At 37.6% G+C, this 22808-nt stretch overlaps 1 protein-coding gene and 1 long non-coding RNA gene across 3 annotated transcripts; one reads left to right on the forward strand and one right to left on the reverse strand.

The window, feature by feature from the left end:
- Nucleotides 1-13128: 13128 nt before the first annotated feature.
- LOC133733550 (uncharacterized) lies at nucleotides 13129-18464 on the reverse strand. Of its 2 annotated transcripts, XM_062161179.1 has the most exons (4): nucleotides 15105-18464; nucleotides 13802-14262; nucleotides 13447-13690; nucleotides 13129-13336 (listed from the first exon to the last, which is right to left on the reverse strand). In XM_062161179.1, exons 1-4 carry the CDS (start codon nucleotides 15127-15129, stop codon nucleotides 13302-13304), a joined length of 765 nt encoding a protein of 254 aa, XP_062017163.1. In that variant the 5' UTR covers nucleotides 15130-18464; the 3' UTR covers nucleotides 13129-13301. The 2 variants fall into 2 exon arrangements, with proteins under 2 accessions (XP_062017163.1, XP_062017162.1); XM_062161178.1 differs by having other exon boundaries at nucleotides 13447-14262.
- Nucleotides 18465-19273: 809 nt separating this feature from the next.
- LOC133732635 (uncharacterized) lies at nucleotides 19274-20910 on the forward strand. The gene is made up of 3 exons (XR_009857233.1): nucleotides 19274-19494; nucleotides 19582-19656; nucleotides 20404-20910. It is a non-coding gene; the product is annotated as an uncharacterized LOC133732635 (long non-coding RNA).
- The last annotated feature ends 1898 nt before the right edge of the window (nucleotides 20911-22808 follow it).

Below are 22808 nucleotides of genomic sequence, written 5' to 3' on the forward strand. Positions count from 1 at the left end.
TGTTTGAGTTAAGAAAAAGGTAGCATGAGAAATAAATGAAGAATCAATAATGAAACTTGTGAAACAAGTCAGATGCAAGAAATGAGTAAATTTGAAGCAATTTATAGGAGTAAGAATGTGAAAGGTGGTTATAAAATTTTTGAACTGTTACACTTCAACAGACTCTTGTAAAATAAGAATAGAATTAGTGCTTACATATAAGACCAAACAATTTTATAATTTTTGCAAGTTTCAATTTTTACAATAAAGTGAGCAAACTAACCTGAATGTCAACAATATTTGCTCCAATTGATTACCCAAGTCATCACCCAACTCAAGAACCTGTGTTCTCAAATTGTCACTCACAGTTTGCTCAGCAGCCAAACCCCTCTCCAATTTTTCAATGCGTGTGTTTTTTTTTTTTTTGAAAGAAGGGCCGATGCGGCTGCCCTCAAGCCTTGATTAATCAAACTGCAGAATACATGGGGGGAACATGGTGCCTAAACCCCAGATTACAATAAGCATCATGAGAACTTCCTGAGATAATAACAAGATTCTCAACTAAAACAATGTATTCTAACAAGCATCAATTAGCGAAGAGTGCCCTACTGGCTACTCTATTCGCTTTACAATTGTGGTGACATACCGGAAAGATAACTCTATTACGAAGAAGCATCATTACTAATAACACAGTTTTCCCACTATGTTGCCCCCGGAAAATAACTCTGATGACACCTAGTTTCACTCTGCCACTAGGCAACAACGACCATTTGACCAAGCAAGGAACTCGCTGCCTACCCAGAGCAGACACATTACTGCCACTAAAAAGTTGCAACCATTTGCTAATGCAAAAAGCTCACAGCCTTCCTAGAGCAGACAAGAAACGCGAGGTGCATAAGTCGGCGTGAAGCTCATCCCCTCCTACCAAACTATGGCAGAAACTTATTGTAACCAACAAACTGACTATAAAAAAACAACTACTATAAAACCAACTAAAAACAATAGCCCACCAGCAAAGGCCCAAAACATTAAGCTCGGCCCAACCTCCTATCACCCCAAGGAAATCCCGATATGCATTCATCCAGTCTCGCCACCAACTCCGCCGCCAACGAGCTTCCGCAGTCCAATCTCGCCACCAACTCGGCTGCCAACAAACCTGCGCAATCAACCCTGCATTATCACGCCGCCGACCTATAATCTCAGCTGAGATCGGAGGCTGGACCCATAATTCGATTGAGTCATCAAATCATTAATCTCTGTTGTCAAATTGCCACTCACAATTTGCTTAGCTACCAAGTCCGTCGTCAATTTCTCAATGCGTGTGTTTGCATTACCCAATTGACTCTTCAAATTATCAATATCTATTGTTAAATTGCCACTCACAGTTTGCTCAGCATCCAAGTCCCTTTTCAATCCTCCAATGCGTGTAAATTTTCACACTTATTGTCACGCCCCGAATTTTGAATAACCAATTCAAATCCGAAACATGAATAATAACAATTACAAATAAACGTCCTGAATTTTTTTCTCACAAACAACCACACTTCACACCTCTCAATAATACAATAAACCAAATTCTCAAGTTATTTACTACAGCACACTCTCACCAAATCAAATTGTAAGGCTCAAATGAGCTTAACTCACCTCACTATTACAATTGCTGTAAAACTATAACAAATACTCTAACCCGCACGATCACCGCCCTGATTCTCCTGACCTGCAGGATTACCCGCTACACAATTTGAATAGTGTACCGGGATTGCAACAACACCAAACCCGGTAAGCTTTTGAAGCTCGTATGAGTAAACAAGAATGAACTGTTGATTTATTAAATCATATTTCTTTTAACTCAAACAAAACAACCAACAATCACAACATCCATGAAGCAATCCACAATCCCCAAAATCAGTCACTAAAATCACCAACTCTAAATCACCAAAGATTAATACGGGATCTAAACTCACATCTTTCTTCTCAAAACCCCGAAAGCGTATTTATACAAATACGGTGACTGACAGACTAGAGCTCTAACTGAATCGTAGCCCATCACCTGGCCTAGGTTATGGCATCCGACATGATTGTCAATATCGTAGTTCATCAACATAGGTTAGAACATCCGATACACATACTCAACTTAGCCCATCACCCGATAAGGGTTATGGCATCTCTTACACTCAACCGATCGTAGCCCATCATCCACCTAGTATTAGAGCATCCGATTCCCTCATACTGGTCACTATGTTGACCCTAAACTCAACCAATCGTAGCCCATCATCCACCTAGTATTAGAGCATCCGATTCCCCCATACTGGTCACTATGTTGACCCTAAAACCAAATTCGAGTACAATAATATTCTTTCACACAATAGGATCAATAATACCATGATACGTACTATTATTGTGTATATATATGTACTCAAAATACAACTCCAAAAATCACCAATCCATACTCAATCATATCATCACTCAATACCACGTCATCCATAAATTTCCAATATAATTTCACCAATCACTATCATCATAAATGAATATAATAATTCACGTTTTCGGTTTCACATCAATTAAATCATTATAAAATCACACATCTCCATGTCACACCATTCCATATATAACCACGAAAATATATATATACATAATTATCCGCTCAGGGATAATTACTAATACCAACTATAGTTCACACAAGAAAATCATGAAATTCATTTTGTATAATTAAAAATCGTTTTACTTACCAATGGACCGTAGTTGCTCAAGTCCATATGATTTAAAACAAATATTTATTCCATAAATATTTTCACACAATGACAACGAAATAAATTAATTAAAAGTACTCGGTTCGTAATATGAACCACGTGAGGTTTACTCACCTCGATATTCCCGCTGCGTCTTCAATTTATCACACTTCACAACCGAACTTGCTCACCTAAGTAATACCGTCAATCACCTAATCAAACATGACCTTCACTTAGCCAATAACTCAAAAACATACTCAAACGACAATCTAACGGTTGGATCGAAATTAAATGATGATCCAACGGTCGGATCCTCACGAATCGCCTTTAGGATCATCCTCCAAAAATCATCACGAAGATCCAACGGTCAAATCTTCCTGAATCGTCCTTACAAACATCTCCACAAAATTATACTATAATCCGACGGTCAGATTCTCACGAATCGCCTTCCAATTCACTATTTCACAATTATACGAAGATCCAACGGTCGGATCTTCGCCCGTGACCACACAAAGTCATCGGGACAGTCATACGATCAACATATTTAAATTTGAAGCAAAACCGATGGTCAGATCCTCGCATATCGTAAACCGAAGATAAAACGTAAAAACGTTAAATAGTAACGTCAAAACGTAAATTCACTATTTATCAACGTTTTCTAAAATGACCTTGTAATATATCAAAACGCTCGTAAGGATGCGTAGATCATCACCTAGATAATAAAAACTCAAAATATGGTCGAACGCGCCGCCACAAGCGGCGGTCAGTGGGCAGTCAACACGGCGGTCAACCACCTCCGATGCAAAAGTCGTCAACTATAAACTTGTTCAAAATGACGAGTTGATCCACTTTCATAACTAGCACGAAGTCTGAAAACGAAAGGAAGTGGTCGGAAATTACCTAGAACAGTCGAGGTGGCCGGAAAATTTTCAGAATCCGACCACTGACGAGAGAGAGAGAGAGAGGGAGAGAGCCTTTGCTCTGTTTTTGTTTTTGGTGTCGGTCGATCGAGAGTGTCGGCCGATGATTAAACAATCTCAAACAACCCTACTAATTAAACATAATCATGAAAGGTAAAGCAGTGCAATCATGAAAAGTAAAGCAATGCCATAATTATGTTTTTGGTATGGCATTGCTTTGATTAAAGAAAACAACCGGGTAATACACTTATTGACACTGCACTACAATTACACTCATTGTCATTGCACATTTTCAAAGTAGTTACATTAAAACCAACTCAATTAGTAGACTTAAAACACAGTTTGCTCAGCGGCTAAGCACTCAAATCCATAATGTAGGCACAGTGTGTTTTTATAGTCAAAATATAAGACTTACAATTATTTAACAATACAGCTTGAATCTATTTTGCACTTAAAATTAAGTCTCATCATGTGTCGGGCTAGAGCTAGCCCCACCCTAAATTTTAGGGCCTAGAGTAGGGTCGAGCTGGGCTTTGACCAAGTCAACGGAGCTTAGGGCCGGGTCGAAGCTTCAATATGTGAGGCTTTATCCGCCCTTAAGGTCCATTCAACAAGGGTCAAAAGGGCCAGGCGGGGCTAGCCTTTCTGAATAGGGTCGAGCCGGGCCTTTGTTTAACTCACATAAAACACAAAGTTGCTAACTACATAAACTCAAACTAAAAAACAAAAAAAGCAAAAAAAAAAAAAAAAAAAAACACTTCAGTCATCATACTTAACAACTTAAGAACCTACATTAATTACAAATACATTCTCACTGATCAAGTTTTCTACTTGAAATAGAAATTGCACTAAGGCTACAAAAACTCTTTTCATCAATTCACAAAAAGTTGTAATCTAGTACGGTTCTTCATTTTTGGTAAATGCTTGAGAGATGGGAGACTGATCCAAAAGTGAGACTACATATTGGAGATTCTTCATAAGTAACATCTCTTGCAACTGGACATATGTAGACCAAAGTTGTTGAATGGAGATAAGAGTAATCCAATAAAATAAAATAAAATAAATAGGAAAAATTACTAGTCACTCCCTATACTATTAGGCCTCGTTTGTTTCGCGGATTTGAGGACTTGGGAAAGGACAGTTATTCCTTTCCTTTGTTTGGTAACCACAAAGTCCGGAAATGCTTTCCTGACATAGGGGAAAGTTTGGGGTAAACTCATTCCACTCAAACTTCATGGGATTGAGTTTCCCATCCCATTTCCCAGCATTAATTGCAATAATTTTGGACAATAATACCCTAGCATTAATTGCTTGAGTATCCTTGGTAGTGTTGAAAATTCATTCCAGGTTGTTTTTATTTTAAAATAGATAGAAGGGTATTATTGAAACATTAATATATTTTTACTTTCCTTTCCTGCACCAACCAAACATCGGAAGGGAAATCAAATGATCTTTCCTGGATGCTTTCCCTGCTTTACCAAACACAGGAAAGGAAATTTGACCGGAACTTTAGTTTCCCTTCCCCACGGGAAAGACAAGAGAATCGATTTCCCTTCCGTGAACCAAACGAGGCCTTAGGGTGTCAACAGTTCAGTCATTATTATCCTAATTTTAACAAATTACTCCTCAGACATTCAAATCTCACATAATGTGGTCCAAAATGACTATTTTACCCTCAATTCCTCTTCTTCTTCTTTTTTTCCTCTCTCTCTCTCTCTCTCTCTCTTTCTCTCTCTCTCTCTCTCTCTCTCTCTCTCTCTCTCTCTCTCTCTCTCTCTCTCTCTCTCTCTCTCTCTCTCTCTCTCTCTCTCTCTCTCTATCTCTTGAAAGATTACAACTGTATTTAAACATGAAAACATAATAAACTAGCACAGATTTAGATCAAATGTAAATAAACAGATATGAATGATAACTGACTTGGTTGATTGCTGTTGCAATCCATTTGATCTTCTCCTAGATGCACACTGTATTTCTCCTTTTGCTTGATGGGACAAAACCAGATGAGAAAGTGTTTGTGTTCTAGCAGAGATCAAAAGAAATCTTCACATATATAAGCTGTTGTGACAGCAGCAGTTACATGACAGTTCCTTCCATCAAGGAACCGTCAAAGTAACTGTTTGTCTTAATCAGATTTGTCCAAATGATCATACCTTTTGAATTTTGAATTCAAAACAGATATACTTACACATTATCTTAATTCGATTACTAAATTAAGTCTACATATATATACATGTAAGTAACTGCAGTTGTACTTTATAATCAAAATAATTTGTTTACATTAAGCTAATGTATATACAATATATAATATCTAGTTCAGTCTGCTCATATGCAGTGTGATCAATCTTACAATCTCCCACTGAACTAGGATTATATAATGTATAGCTTGTAAGCAAACTATAACTGGATTGTGCACTTTGAATCTAAAGTATTATCTGTTTTCAAAATCTTGTCAATTAATATTCACCAAGCTGAATCACAAAAGAACATGATAAATTGATAAATTATCAGTCTCATATGATCACATCATGATGAACAGAATTACATGGATTACCCCAAGTATGATCATGCTTGTCATGTAGAAATCGATATTGCAAGCATAGATGATCCTGATGGAATATATTCAAATCTGCATGTTTGCTCATGTGATCTCAGCAACATATTAATGTATACATTCTCTGAATCATGCAGCAATATATTTGAATATAATGATATCATTCAAAACGTATGAATGAACTAATGATGACTGACTGAAATGGTTAATATCAAATGCATTACTTATTAACAGTAACATACAGCAACCTACACTTCTAAACATCAATGCTATCTAAAATTCCCATGTTTTCTACATGATTAACAAACACAGAAACTGGTAATGCTTTTGTTAGTGGATCTGCAAGTTGCTCTTTTGTTCCAATCTTCATCACTTCTATTTCATTATCCCTCACACTCTCTCTTACTGAAAAATACTTCACATCTATATTCCTTGACCCTGCTGTTCTTCTGTTGTTCTTTGAAAAGAACACAGCTGCTGCATTGTCACAGTATATAGCCAATGGCCTCTCAATTGAATCCACTACCTTCATTCTGGAAATAAAATTTTTGAGCCATAATGCATGTGCTGTAGCCTCATATATTGCAATGTATTCTGCTTGGAAAGTTGAAGTGGCAGTCAATGATTGCTTATTAGTCTTCCATGAAATTGCTCCTCCAGCAAACATGAATATGTATCCAGATGTTGACTTCAAATCATCTAAATCCTGCTTCTATGAAGCATCTGTGTAGCACTCTACTTTCAGTTCTTGATCTTCTATTCTCTTATACACCATCATGTGATTTCTGGTACTTTTCAGATATCTCAATACTTTCTTCCCTGCAACTAGAGGTGGCAAACGGGCCGGCCCGGCCCATTTTAAGCGGGCCTAGTCGTGCTTCGTGTCGTGCTTGGGCCGGCCCATTTATTATCGTGCCGGGCTCGTGCCGGCCCATTTACTTAAACATTAAGCCCGGCCCGGCCCATGGCCCGAGCCCATATCGTGCCGGGTCGTGCTCGTGCCGGGTCAATAACGGGCCGTGCTCGTGCCTACCCACTATAAAGCACGATTTTAAAATCTTAATTTGAACAAATAAAAATTAATTTTATTTAACTATTTAGAAAATTAAAATAAATTAAGTTCTACAACGTTTTTCTTAATCTTAGCTTTTTAAGATTAGATTTCTAATAATTTTTTATATTCCACTATAAGAAAGAAAGAAAAAAAAAACTCAAAATATATTGTTTTTAGTATATTATTGTGAGATTAATCTTTATTAATATAATGAAGATTTAGTGACAAGACCTGCCCCGAATTCCACCCTGGAATCCGAAGTGGCCCTGCGGGACCCACCTTTAAAGGAGATTTACCAAAATTTTCGGCATAACCTCCCTTAAAAATGGATAACCCAAAATCCTGCGGAAAACAAAATTCACTTCTAATAATCCAACCACAAACTCCTGGAGCCACCCTGCTCCCAAATTCCACAAATCCCATCTCAAAGCTAACAACATCACACATAATCTCCGAAAGGTACAAGTTACTACAATCGCCAAAGTTAGGTCATAGACCTCAAATATAATTCATACAAGTTTGGGTCACATATCCCTTAGTAATCAGAGCATTCTAGGAATATAAGTTTAACATAGAGTACAGTAGGCTAAATGAATAACCTATAAAATATGATGACGGAAGCGGATGCGGTCACTATGGCTCACTTCAGAACGCCGAGCAGCAACACTGAAAACTGGGCATTTGAAACCGAAGGGCCCAGGGGAAAGTACATAAAAACGTTAGCGTGAGTGGACAAAAATAAACAAATATAGACCAAATGGATTTTATACTTTCCCACATTTTTCGATATATATAAAATCCGGATGCATGCAACATTTATAAAACACTTAAGAAAATAATCCGAAAAACATTGAACTCCAGAAAACCGACTAGCCCCGCTAGTCACAACAACAGAGTAAAAGATTGAAATTTCAATACTCGAAAATATAAGTCCAGCCCCGCTGGTTAAGAAAACTCAGACTAGTCCCCGCTAGTCAAAAATAGTATAAGTAGGGGAAGATGATAGCCATACGAATAAGCCACGCAGGCTTGGTTGGGTGATAGCCTCCCAGGCTAAAGAACTCCCATAACTCCCGTAATATACCCTTACGCCACTAAGTGTAGCGATAGGATACTGGGCTACAGAATTACTATCACAGAGACAGTAACCTGCGCCACAAAGGCGGAAGGGATACGGTGATCCCATCACCGCGCCACAAAGGCGGAAAATCAATGCTAGCATGATAAAATCACCCCTCAGTATGGCACAGGGAAACATAACCGAAAATCCAGTAAATCCAAAATACATAAGGCTTCCCCCAACTCTCGCAAATGAATTTCCAACGACGTGTCCCACACGCCAAGAGCATCATCATGATTCGAAACAAAACCAATTCCAAAATCATCATCGAGGCATTCCCAATGCCAAAGCCGAAAGTCGATAAATAAACAAGAAATATAACTCCATCGAAATCCCATTTCAAAAATCTCATAAAAATCTCAAATCACCGAATATAAATATAATATAATATAAATAGTATAAATCCGGAAATCACATCGGAAATAAATAAATAAAAGAGAATAAGCATCATCCAATGACGTGACCCCGCACGCCATAAAACTTTCAAATAAATCAATTAACCGAAACCGTTTCCGAAATAACCGTATGCTCGAGAAAGTAAATTGATAAATAAATTATAACTTCGGAACCGATTAAATAAATGCATGCATCTTTCTTTGAAAATAAAAGTCCACTCACAATATATGCTCAATCCTGACGTCGCTCGGTATTTTCCTCGTATGAAGACTCCTCTCGCCCTGTACGAATAACATTCATAAATATATATATAATTCACAGGACGGAATTAACTCTACAATACTTATAATTGGAAATTCAAAACATCCCCCCCTTTCCTAAAATCCAACTCCTCAACTCTCCACAACATCCATCCTTACTCCCACAATAATCTCTCATCGATAAATAAATTCTAAAGTGAATTCGAAAGAAATTCGGTGATCGAATTCACGAAAATCAATAGTTAACCAATTAACTCAATTCGAAATTCCTCCGATGACAACCAAACTTCAAACATTATATTCTACAATCATTAACTGGTATAGGGGATTAAAACGACATCTAAAACCCTGCTATACGCGCCTCCACGCGCTACCTACAGTGGCGGCGCGTGGGGACCACGCGCCGGCGGCGACCTTCTCCGATGACCACCAAATTCCGGCAACAACATCATCTCAACAGACCCAAACAACTTCTCAACTACAACATTGATCAATTTTACCTCTAAGTGGCCGAATCGAGCCGGTGAAGGAAAGCCCCGAAGCTCCAAGAACCCTAGAATGGAAAATTATCAATTCGGCTTCTACAATGCAAATTGGAACGAACCACCTTAGGGAAAATAATCACCATCAAAAACCGTACCTTCGATGGGAATATGGCGGCCGGAGGTGGCCGGAATGGCCGGAAATCGGCAAAATCCCAAAACTGCAACCGGGGAGGAATTTCCTTCGATCCGAGCTTTTCCGGCCAAATCGTCCAAAGATACCTCCACAGACGTGACCGGGGGAAGAAACCGAGCTTGGGGGTGGCCGGATTACGTCCGGAGTCGGCCGGAAGAGGAAGAAATCGAAGGGGAAAGAATTCGGCCGAGAGGGGAGGAAGAGTCGGGGAGAGAGAGAGAAGGGGGGGGGGGGTGGGTTTCCGGTTTTGGAAACCTACCCTGGTAAGTTTCTATTTTTATCCAAAAATTACCATGAACAGTTATTTTTGAATTTCACTCATAACTTTTGCATACGAGCTCCGATTTTTACGTACCACATATGCACGCACTCGGTTTAACGTCCTCTACAACTTTCATGAAGGAAATTTTCTCAAATTTTTAACTCATAAAAAGTCAATTTTTAACCACCCCCCCTAAACGTTAAAATTAAAATCGTGAAAGGTAACCAATAAGAATTTCATGTAACTCGGTAAAAAGGTATATCAGGTGTGGGGTGTAACATTTAGTATCTATTATTCTTTCCTTCATTCTATAGTTGTATTATTATGAGATTAGTCTTTATTAATAAACATATATTTAATATTTAGAAAAAATGCTTATGTCAAAATAAGGATATAATGTTTTGTTTCATTATTTTGACAATATAAAAGAAAGCATTGGTGGAATTGTCATGAGATTTTAAATAAAAATGTCTCATATTCAAATCTCATCATTGTAGTTTTTTAATATTTTTAAAAACAAAATGAAATTTTGTGTTTGTAACGGGCCGGCCCACAATATGTCGTGCTCGGGCCGTGCCGGGCCCATTACGGGCTCGGGCCGGGCCGGGCCAATGGGCAAATATTCTTAGGCCCAGCCTGACCCGTTATTCTAACATGCTCGGGTCGTGTCGGGCCACTAACGGGCTTGGGCCGTGCTGGGCCTCTTTTAAGCGTGCCGGGCCCGTGCCGTGCTCGTGCTTAGTGGCCCGTTTGCCACCTCTACCTGCAACCCAGTGTTCATGACCAACATTTGATTGGTATCTGGATAGCATGTTTACTGCAAAGCTTATATCTGGCCTTGTGCAAACTTGTACATACATAAGGCTTCCAACCAACCTAGCATAGGGCACATTTTCCATGCATTTCCTTTCCAATACATTTTGAGGACATTGTCCTTTATGCAACTTATCACCTGTAGAAATAGGTGCATTTCCTGATCTGCATTTTTCTAGGCCAAATCTTTGTAAAATCTTGTCAATATAATTCTTTTGTGACAGTCCTAGCATACATTGACTTCTATTTCTGCTAATTTCTATCCCAAGTACATAATGAGCTTCCCCCATGTCTTTCATATCAAAATTCTTCATCAGAAAATCTTTTGTGGCTTTTAGCAAACCAACATTGCTGCTAGCTAATAGGATATCATCTACATATAATACTAAAAATATGAAATGACTCCCACTAACCTTGCAGTACACACATTCATCCAATTTGTTTTCTTCAAATCCAAAGTTAGAGATCACAACATCAAACTTTAAATACCACTACCTGGATGCTTGCTTCAGTCCATAAATTGACTTGTTAAGCTTGCAAACCTTCTTTTCATCTTCTATGAACCCTTCTGGTTGAAGCATGTAGATATCCTCCTGTAAGTCTCCATTTAAGAATGCAGTTTTAACATCCATTTGATGCAATTCTAAATTGTAATGTGCAACTAGGGCCATTATGACTCTGAAGGCATCCTTAGTTGAGACAGGTGAAAAAGTCTCATTGTAGTCTATACCTTCCTTTTGATTGTACCCTTTTGCTACGAGTCTGGCTTTGTATCTCTCAACCTTGCCATTTGCATCCCTTTTTGTTTTATAAACCCACTTGCATCCAATAGGTTTTAAATCTGCAGTTCTGTCTACCAATGTCCAAACACCATTCTGTGACATGCTTTGAAGTTCATCCTTCATTGCAAGCTTCCATTTGTGACTGTTGTCTGATTGCATAGCCTCCTTTAGTGATATAGGATCATTTTCTTCCCCCAAATCAAACTCAACTGTAGTCAAATATAAATGATAATCATTGGATATTGCAGGCTTCCTGGATCTTTCTGATCTTCTTAGAACTTGTTCTGCTTCCATGATAGGAACTTCTGCATTTCCATGGTTTTGATCTGCACTAACACCATCAACTTGATCTTCAACATTGGCTTCTTGAGTTTGATTTTCTATTTGTGTTTCTGGAATTATATCTTCATAAATAGCATGAGTACCTGTCTGCATAATTTCTGGAAAAATAAACCAGTCATCCATGTTGCTGTACTCTTTGTCTAAGCTTGTCTCTTCTGTCACACTTGCATTCTGATCAAACACTTCATCAAAAAATGTTGCACTATGTGTTTCAAAAATTCTATTGTGCCTGGTAGAGCAATAAAATTTGAATCCCTTTGATTTTTCTGGATAGCCAATAAAATAGGCACTTATTGACTTGGATTCAAGTTTATCATTTTCTCCATTATACACTCTTGCTTCTGCCTTACAACCCCAGACATGTAGATGATTCAGACTTGGTTTGTAGCCACACCAAATCTCAAATGGAGTTTTGAGGACTGCTTTGCTTGGTGTCCTATTGCAGATGTAGTTTGCTGTTCTCAATGCTTCTCCCCATAAGAACTTTGGTAAACCTGATCTAGTGAACATACTTCGAACCATGTTCATCAATGTTCTGTTTTTTCTTTCAGAAATGACATTTTGTTGTGGTGTATATGGTGTGGTATATTGAGCAACAATGCCACATTGTTCTAAATATGCAGCAAAAGGTCCTTTATGCTGCCCTTTCTCAGAATACTTACCATAGTATTCACCACCTCGATCTGACCTTATCACCTTAATGAGTTTCTCAGTCTGTCTTTCTACTTCAGTTTTGAAAATCTTGAAAACGTCTAGCACTTGTGACTTATCAAATTAGATAAACAAAACTTTACCTTGAAAAATCATCAATGAAAGTCACAAAATAGGAGTTTCCACAAATGGTGTTTACATGAAATGGACCACAAACATCTGTGTGGATTAGTTGAAGCAAACAATCAGATCTTTTGGAATGCAAATTTCTCAAATTTGTCATTTTTCCCTTTAAACAATCCACACATGTTTCAAAATCACTAAAATCTAATGCAGGTAAAATTCCTTGTTTCACTAGTTCATGCATTCTTTGTTTTGAAATATGTCCTAATCTTTTATGCCAAAGAAAAGATGATGTATGTTGCTTATTCTTTCTCTTAATACCAACAACTGTTTTTGACATATTGAAAACATGATGATTTTGAATAGCTGCATTAGTGCAATTGACATGCCAGTAACCATCAATTAAAAAAGCATTACCAAAACAAGATGAATTTTCATAGAAATACATAGCCCTATTATTACTTGAAAAGCTGAAAGCATCATCCATTACAAATTGAGAACCAGATATGAGGTTTCTCTTTATTGAGGGAATACAATACACATTATCGAATACCAGAACATACTTATTCTTAAATACTAATTTGACACTTCCTACTGCTTGAACTGCCACCCTTTGGCCACTTGCAGTGCATACCCTTGTTTCATTCTTGTTTGGGATTGTTTTGCTTGATAATCCCTGCAAGGAATTAACAATATGAATGGGTGAACCAGTATCAAACCACCAAGATGCATTACTAACAGATGCATGTGACTCTAATGTGAAAATTGATTTTAACGAAAAAGTACCTTTCTTGTTCAGCCAATTTTTAAAACCCTCACAGTCCTTCTTGAAATGACCTGATTTCTTGCAGAAGAAACATTTCATTGGACCATTTGTTTTGACAGACTTGTTTTTGTACAGATCAGTCTTCACAACAGATTTTGATGAACTGGCCTTAAAGTTCTTGTTGCCAAAGGTTTTCTTATTCTTTGGTTTTACAATGTAGTTAATGCTCACTGCCTTTCCCCTTTTGAGCATTTCATCTTCTTCCTGCACACAAATGGAAATCAACTCATTAAGACTCCATTTTTCTTTCTGTGTGTTATAGAGGCTCTTTAGGTGACTATATTGATCTGGGAAAGAATTCAGTAGCATGTGCACCAGAAAAGGATCATCAATATTCATGTTCAGGCTCTTCAGTTTTGCAGCAATATCAATCCCTTTCATAATGTACTCCCTTATGCTTCCTTGTCCAGTAAATTTCATCCCAGTCAGTGCGTTCATCAGTGTGCTAACCTCAGCCTTGTCAGAAACCTTGTACTTCTCAGCAATTGAATTGAAGTACACTTTGGCAAATTCAGAATCTGGTATACCTCCTTTGACAGCATCAGTCATGCTCTTTTTCATACAAATCAGTGCCATCCTGTTGTGTTTGTACCACAGCAGGTACCTATCTTTGGCTTCCTTTGATGACGTTGCTGTTAGTTCAGCAGGTGGATCTTCTCTAAGCACATGATCAAAGTCCAATATTCCCAGGTTGAGTTCTATGTCTCCTTTCCACTTTTTGAAATTCAGTCCATTAAGCAATTCAACTTGATTGATGCTCATTGGGAAATGCATTGCTGAAATTGTTCAGTTTCAAATCAGTCACTCATTATGTCTAAATTCACACATATATATATGTTCCAGTTTGACTATATACCAGAGATATATATACGCTAATCCCAAATGTTACATTCATATGAATTAAACATTTAAATGAATTTATATGTATAGATAAGTAAACATATATCATTTTCAAGATGTTGGTATCATTTGTAATACACTTATCTCCAAGGATACATGAATGTTTATTACCACACATATATATGTATTAAACCAGAAAGTCTCATTTAGATTTCTAACTGCTTTGGAATTTAGATACAGTATTGAACTTTCAGATTTATCTTAATGGTTTCCTTTATGAATGTATATCTGTATACATGTTTCAACTATTTTGATAGTATTGAACGTATATGCAGACCACATTTCAAAAGAAAATTACTTGATCTATTGCATAAATCAGTATATTCATGGCTACTGTGGCAGCATTATGGATGTACATGAAATACGCAGTAGTCTTTCTATTTGGTAACATTATCATATATATAAATGTGCATATATGATCATCGATGTTATAAAATAGTAGCAGTTATATGAATCGAAAATAGTCCTAAACAAGTTAATTGTCAAAATATCAATCTTTATCTGTATTATGTTTCATGCAAATTTCAATGAATCAATATCTTCATTTTCTAGTCCCAGAATACATATCTCAGTATGAAAAGGTATACATCAATCTAAATCTAAGCATAGTTGCTCTAATACCAACTGAAAGATTACAACTATATTTAAACATGAAAACATAATAAACTAGCACAGATTTAGATCAAATGTAAATAAACAGATATGAATGATAACTGACTTGGTTGATTGCTGTTGCAATCCATTTGATCTTCTCCTAGATGCACACTGTATTTCTCCTTTTGCTTGATGGGACAAAACCAGATGAGAAAGTGTTTGTGTTCTAGCAGAGATCAAAAGAAATCTTCACATATATAAGCTGTTGTGACAGCAGCAGTTACATGACAGTTCCTTCCATCAAGGAACTGTCAAAGTAACTGTTTGTCTTAATCAGATTTGTCCAAATGATCATACCTTTTGAATTTTGAATTCAAAACAGATATACTTACACATTATCTTAATTCGATTACTAAATTAAGTCTACATATATATACATGTAAGTAACTGCAGTTGTACTTTATAATCAAAATAATTTGTTTACATTACGCTAATGTATATACAATATATAATATCTAGTTCATTCTGCTCATATGCAGTGTGATCAATCTTACATCTCTCTCTACATCTTTCTCTCTTAGCGCTGGTATTGGCGATTGCGAATTTGTGCGAGCAGTGGTGGAAGGAGGAGTTGCTGGGCCGAGAATCGCTAATCTCTCAGTCGCTCCCTTTCTTGCTCTCGAGATCTCTCACTCTCAACAGGAAGGCAGACATCCAGAGAGTCTACGCCATCCACGAGGCTTTCACCTGCTTCGATTTTGAGGATGAAAGCATTGAAAACTTGAAGCTCTTGCTGATTTAGTGCATGATTTCGCTTCTGTTTTTGAAAACAGAGGAGGGGAGGAAGTTTCTGGCCTTCCTGTTTGGGTTGAGTTCGCAACTGTTGAAGGAGGTTTTAGCTGTGATTAAGTCTCAGATTCCGTTTGGAAGGAAGTCAATGCTGGAGACCTACGGCGACGTTTTATTCCGGGCTTGAAAAGTGGCAAAGGGGGAGTTGAGGAGTGAGATTGAGAATGGGTTCTTGCAGGTTTTGATTGAGGGAGCGCGTCCTCGAGAGGCTCCGGCTCAGACGCGCCGCACCGTCGAGTGACATCAACGACCTTTTCAGCTCGCTCTCCAAGGATTGTCAGTTCATCTACGCCAATTAGCAATCGTAGCGACCTCTCAACGCACGGTGACGGATCAAGCGGTGATGTTGATGCTAGGGTCGTTGATGATTACATTCATTGGCAGTAACGGATTGGATGGATGGGGTGGAGTCGTGGGTGACAGTGGAGTGCATGCGAGGCACATGCATGCCGGCTCTGAGTTCTTCTCAAGGGCTTGGGTTTGGTCTTTCCGGGGTCAGTGCGGACGAAGAGAGAGAGAGAGAGAGAGAGAGAGAGAGAGAGAGAGAGAGAGAGAGAGAGAGAGAGAGAGAGAGAGAGAGAGAGAGAGAGAGAGAAGAGGAAGTGAAGGGTAAAATAATAATTTTGGACCACATTGTGTGAAATTTGAATGTCTGAGGAGTAATTTGTTAAAATTACGATAGTGGGGACTGAACTGTTGACGCCCCAAAAGTACAGAGAGTGACCAATAATTTCTCCAATAAAATATGTAAACTGCAGTAATCAAAGTTGACTGGAGATTGAGTGATCCAATAAAATAAAATATGTAAACTAATTTGATCAAAGTTCCAAAACACTATCTAATCAAAGTTGTAAAAGTCAACTACAGTAATGCCAAGCAATGCCCACAAATTCCTAGTCTCCCTTGCTTCCATTAAATAAGTATATAATAGTATCAAGTCCTTCATTCTAATTTCATAAAATCCACAAATTCTATAATTCTAGCTACTCTATTCATGCATAATCAAGCAACTAGACGTAATCAAAGCAACTATAATTCTAGCGACTGAAACCATGGCAAGCTAAATATGTAATGCATGTCAAGAAACTGGACATAATCAAAGCACCAAAATTTTATCGACCCAGACCTCATCGCCGGTTTAAGAAGCTGATAATCCAACAGAGGGCTCTCATGTTCATCCAACAAAGGGCTCTCATGTTCATACCTTTGCCAAGAAGGGGTCTCGGCTTAGAAGAGTAAGTGTGTGCCTCGTTTGATTGATTCGACTCGGGTGTTTCAGCCGTGCTTAGTGGCTAATATCTCTTAACAAGCAGTCATCGTACCCTCGATGACTCTTCAACCTAACCCTCGACAGCTCTGTGCGAGCCTCTCTCTCTTTCTCTCTCCATATGGCTACTGTTAAGATTAGAAGTTTAGGTCAAGGAGACTGTAGACTTCGATATCTAGTCGTCTAGGTTTTTTAGGATTGGACTTGGACTTGGACTCTTGGGCTAGGCAAAATGGGCCTCGTACAAATTTTATATTTCTATTATAACAGATTTTATGTTTGTATTTCAATGTGATGAAAATTGGAAAATAGTAAAAATAAAATATAAATTTTAGGATCTGCCCGGGCTTAGTCCTTACGGGCTAAATCGGGCCGGGCCGTACGGTAGGGTCGGACTTTATTTGCATGACCCATACAGTACCCTATTTGAGAAAGGGTTGGGCCGGCCCGCCCTAATAAGGGCCGGGTCGGGCTTCGTCCCTACAGAACGGGCGAGCTTAGGGCCAAAGGGCCATATGATGAGGCCTACTTGAAATGACATAAATGGAGAATCTTTACTGTTCTTATTTTTGAAATTTATGGCCTTTGAACTGACCATAGTGAAGAATCTTGATAAAATTATAGCCGGGACTGTAGCACCATTTGAAATTTTGTCCAACTATGAATATTTGTCCTTAAATAATTGGGAATGAAATCTGACATCTGCAAATTTATTTGGAAAAAGTTGTGTGATTCAGAAATCATCAACAAAACCTGCATCAGGATCATGATTTGCAAATTGAAAACTGTACCTAATCAATGTATTAAGATATCAAGTATTAGAATCAGTCAATGACTAAAATATCGGGTTTCGAGGAAATATCGGTGGTCCAGAAAATGAAAATTTTAATGGAAATATCGTGGATATATCGATTTCGGTAAATAATCGAGAAAAATAGTGAAAATTTGAAGAAAAATATGGAAATTTTAAGTGAAACTTTTGGATATGTTTGTTTTATCAATTATCTAGCTACTATATTTGAAAAGAAAATCTTGAATAAACATTGTTATATAGTAAGTTGTAATAATTTGTGTTGAGGAAAAAATATGCACACTGTGAGCGTAAATGTCACCCAACATAATTTCACTCGTATTCATTTAGTGAATAGAGTTTTAATTATTTCGGGTTCGACCCATTCAAGACAGAATGTATCTCTTAATTATATTCCCTCGTTACAGGGAAACACCCTTTGATTCCATTTATGAAGAAACCAATTGTGGATGTGTGTTTGTTTTTGCGGCTGCACCCGGATATTTGAATGGGTTGCCTACGTACCCTTGGAGAGGGATCAAGCCACTCGTAGTTCAAGAGTTCCAATGGGTGAATGACCCATTGGAGGGTATTGCTTTTGGAATGTGAATAGTGTTTGGATGAATTTGGTGTAAGTGAACCAGGGATTCGATTTGTTTTGGATTTGTTTGGAAAGGCTGTGACGTTTCCTGGTGCTTGGCGGAATTTGACTGATGAGGTCAGGGATTCGGATCGGATGAACCAGGGAGTCAGGGATTTTGTTTGGACTTGCGGTTGCATCTAGTGGGTTGCTAGATTGCCTACATACCCTGTAAAGGGATCAAACCGTTGTAGTTCGGAAGTATGTATTTCTGGTGTTGGAAGAATTTGACTGGAGTCAGTGATTCAATTTAGGACTGGCTGAATTTTGACTGGTGGAGTCAGGGATTCTGTTTGGACTTGTGGTTGCATCTAGTGGGTGTTGCTAGATTGCCTACGTACCCATTGTGGGATCAAACCAACCGTAGTTCATAGAATTTGTATTTCTGGTATTGGCAGAATTTTTGGTGTTGACGGATGTACATATATTTATTTTTGAATCCGTCGAATGTATTTCTTGTGCAGACACCTGAATTAAATTTAGGCACTCGATGTATTGAATCTTGTACTGGGCCGTATGAATGGGCTTTTGCGTTGTCGACAAACGAATTTGGCCATGCCCGAACATTGAGACGAATTGTCTTGAAGTGGGCTTCGATATTTGTAGGTGGCTGGTCCACTGGACACCCATCTTCTCCATCTACACCCAATTTTAAGCCCAATAAGGGTCTTGCTCAAATCTGGAAATCCAAGCCCAACTTTGTTGGCCCAACTTGTATAACCAAAAGAAAAGCTCCAGGCCACACATTAATAACTCGTTCTTGGAGTCTCGATGAGGTTGAGAGAGTTTAGATCATCAGCTTAAGTTAGAGGTCGAGTCGAAGACTGGCATGGATTTCAATTCGACTTTGGAAACGGAGACGTCCTCTTGTACTCTGCATGAAAGGGAGGTCTCTGTCGTCTGATTCAGCACCTGTTCTCCTAAGCGAAGAATCTGAGGCTTCTCACCTGCGTAGAGAAAGAAATTGGGTAAAGCTTCTCTTTCTCGTCTCGTCTCCACTGGGCTTTCATTATTCTCAATACTGACAAAATTCCCAATGTTTTTGGCTGCTGTAGGTTCAAATCTTGTTCCGGTGGTTGATCGATTTAATTCGCATGCAAGAGCAAAAGCTGGGGTGACTCTCCAATCTGGTACGACCGCTTCTGTGCACACATGATCATTATATTTGGCAACATTTGTCTTGTTGCTTATGACATAAAGCAAATTCAAGATTGAACCATTAAAGCCATGTTTTTGTCTTCTTGTTAGCATGATTCCAGAAACAAAAACAATTGAGTTTATCACTATATTTGTTCCCAGCTTGCATCCACGGCCTCAGAGAAACCATATAATTAAACCTTGCCATCATTTGTCTTCTAGTTCAAGTTTTAATGCTTGTTTAGACAATTAATATGGCCTCAATTATGTTTGGTCTCCACCGTTTCAATGAGAGCTTTGCTGACCACGTATAACAACAACTAAAGTTTGACTTCATTTGATCACACCACCAAATCAGAAACGACTGCTCCAAGTTTTGTTTTAATCGTCAGTACCGCTCACCACCGCTTTAACAAAGCATTACTTTAATCATTCTTTGTTTTGCTTCTGAGCATCTGAGCCTTGTCTTCTAATTAACTTGCATCCACCACTCTGACAATTGCTTTTGTATTTCTATGCAAGCCTTAATTGTTCCTCCACCAAGCTTTTCACCGCCAAGACATCATTTTGTTTGATATTTAGCTTGGTGTGTTTTTCTTTGGGTTTTGTATGGCTTGTTTGGAAATAGTGTGAGGCCATTTTATTATCATGGTGAATAGAAAGACAGAAGGCTGGAAAGCTCTTTGGTGGTGGCTGATATTGTCGATTTTGTAAGAGAGTGAATGTGGCGTCTTGTGCAGATTTTAGCATTGGAACTCGACCGTTCATGAACGACCATATGTTCCAACGCTTGAAAACCGCAGCAGCCAAGTGCGTTAAGACTCGGGCCGTTCATGAACAACCATATATGTCTTAACGCAGGAGCAGATCACCGTGAGGGTTGGCCGTTCATGAAAGACCATGTATTTCTCGGTAGCTTGAGAGAACTTCAACAAAAGAAGGAAGGTTGTTCATGAACAGCCTATCTTTTGTTGACAGCAAGCAATCTGGACGGTATATTTCCCTGCCAAAGAAGACGGGAATAGCATGGATGCGTTGTATACCTGAGCTTCAGCTTGACTTGTTGACGGATCTGCTTTGATTTCACTCTCTGTTTTGGCGGAGCTTTAGCTTTTTGCTTGCTGAATATTTCTTTCCCTCTCCCTGTGTATTTCTCTTCAGCGTGGCCACTTTTATATAATAGTGGTTGGATAGTTGATGCCTTGTATTTGAATTTGAATAACAGCTCAACTTTATCACTTGTTATCTTTTGAATTAGTCAAATAACTTGACCAAGACTTGAATCAAGGCTAACAGAACATTATCTCCTCTAACTTGACGTCATTTGAACTTGTTAAAGATAATAGCCTCCTTGTTTGCCGTTTGAAATAGTCAAAGACGTAACAAACTCATCCCATGTGTGAAACTGAATGTATTTCTCTTTTTTTTTCACAGCAGCTTGTAGGAATATCAATGTCGTAATGGGCTCCCACTTTTTTCAATTAATTTTGAAAGACCATCACCATATAACTTCTGGACTCGTGATTTTTTCGGCTTCAACAATTTGCAATAAAACAGTAAATGCTGAATCGCTGATAATAAGTCAATCCTAAGTTTGCGTCTAGAGATAACAGACCTGCAGGGACTTGAATTAACTTATTTTTGATAATATCTCAAAATTTTACTAATCTCCTATATAATGTAGGAGTGTATTGAGATAATGTAGGAATGTTATTAAGATACAAAATATTAAAAATAGTAAATGTCATTAATTAGAACAACAAAATAAACAATAAGAACCAAATAGAAGCATAAGAATTTGTTGAAGTGAAGAAGAAAGTTGTAGGAGAAAGAAGTCAAGAAAGAAACTTGTAGTTTTATTTGGTGCAAGAAATGAATAAAATTTTGAACTATATATTTATAGAAGTGAAATTTTGAAAAGTTGTCGTAAAAATTTTGAACTTTTGAATTATTGGTAAATTTTCAATCCAAGTCCCTTTTCAATCCTCTAATCAGTCTAATGCGTATAAATTTTCACACTTATTGACATTACACTACAATTACACTCATTGTCATTGCACATTTTCAAAGTAGTTACATTAAGACCAACTCAATTAGTAGACTTAAAACAATGGTTTGCTAATAAAAATTGAACAATTAATATTTCCTGCGCGTAATTTTTCCTGTCACTTATCGAACCAATTAAAACTCATTGCGTAAGTGTTTAAATAAAAAAGAAAAAAGTATGAAGCTGATGAAGATGAGTAGAGAAAAGTAGATGATTTTGTGAGTTATGCTAGTTCAAGTACTCAGTTTATAAAGATATTTTGCTGAAGATAACGAGTGCCACGTAGGCATCAAATCCACTCCAAAATTTGATAATCCAATGAAGATGGAACACGTGTCATTCAAGAATCTTATCCAAAAATTTGATAAGATTCGATCAAGCTGAAAACAACTTTATTCCATTTCGAAATCATATCCGAAAGTTTGATAAGATGCGACCATACCAAAAGTTTGACAAGATGCGACCATGACAAAAATTGCTTTATATCCATTTCGAAATTTCACAAACGAATCACACGAAATAAGTGGCCTCGAAGTCATATATGAGAATTTAAAAAATATTCCATCAAGATAACCTATGCCACATATATAAAATCGTATAAGAAATCTACAACATTGCTTGTGAAGCAACACATGAAATTTGAAAAGTACAACCGGAAAAATATTTTTTATCATAAAAATAATTTCAATTACTATAAGTAGGAATTTGATAAAAAATAAGAATATATATATATATATATATATATATATATATTCAAAATTTTAAAATATATTTTAGGGTTATAATTTTGCTTTGACCGGTTGGAGACGGTTGATGTCACATCGATGAATAGTAAATAATTCAGGGCTAAAATTTAGCCCCAGTGTGAGCCCTCGAAAATTTTGTTTAATTTTAAAAGCTAATTTTTCGCCAATAAGATTTTCGCAAGGTGATACAAGTGAATGAATTGACTTTGGAAATAGTTTTTGGTGTCGAGACCACCTATTGGGCTTTATGATTTAGGTTTGGGCCGAGATTTCTTTCATTTGGGCCTAGAAGGTTACTAAAGTTCATTGAAGCAAAGATCGTCGAAGAAAATTTGAAAAGAAGGCGAATTGA

The sequence above is a fragment of the Rosa rugosa genome, chromosome 2, assembly GCF_958449725.1.
Source record: "Rosa rugosa chromosome 2, drRosRugo1.1, whole genome shotgun sequence".
Lineage (NCBI taxonomy): Eukaryota > Viridiplantae > Streptophyta > Magnoliopsida > Rosales > Rosaceae > Rosa > Rosa rugosa.

What these genes read in the sequence shown, in the direction of transcription:
- LOC133733550 (XM_062161178.1), bottom strand. Translation starts at nt 15,129, where the DNA reads ATGGATTGCAACAGCAATCAACCAA. An exon ending in TTGCAACAGCAATCAACCAA is followed by an intron (nt 14,263 to 15,104) that starts GTCAGTTATCAT and finishes GAACAATTTCAG; the next exon opens with CAATGCATTTCCCAATGAGC. An exon ending in AAATTGGCTGAACAAGAAAG is followed by an intron (nt 13,337 to 13,446) that starts GTACTTTTTCGT and finishes AATTCCTTGCAG; the next exon opens with GGATTATCAAGCAAAACAAT.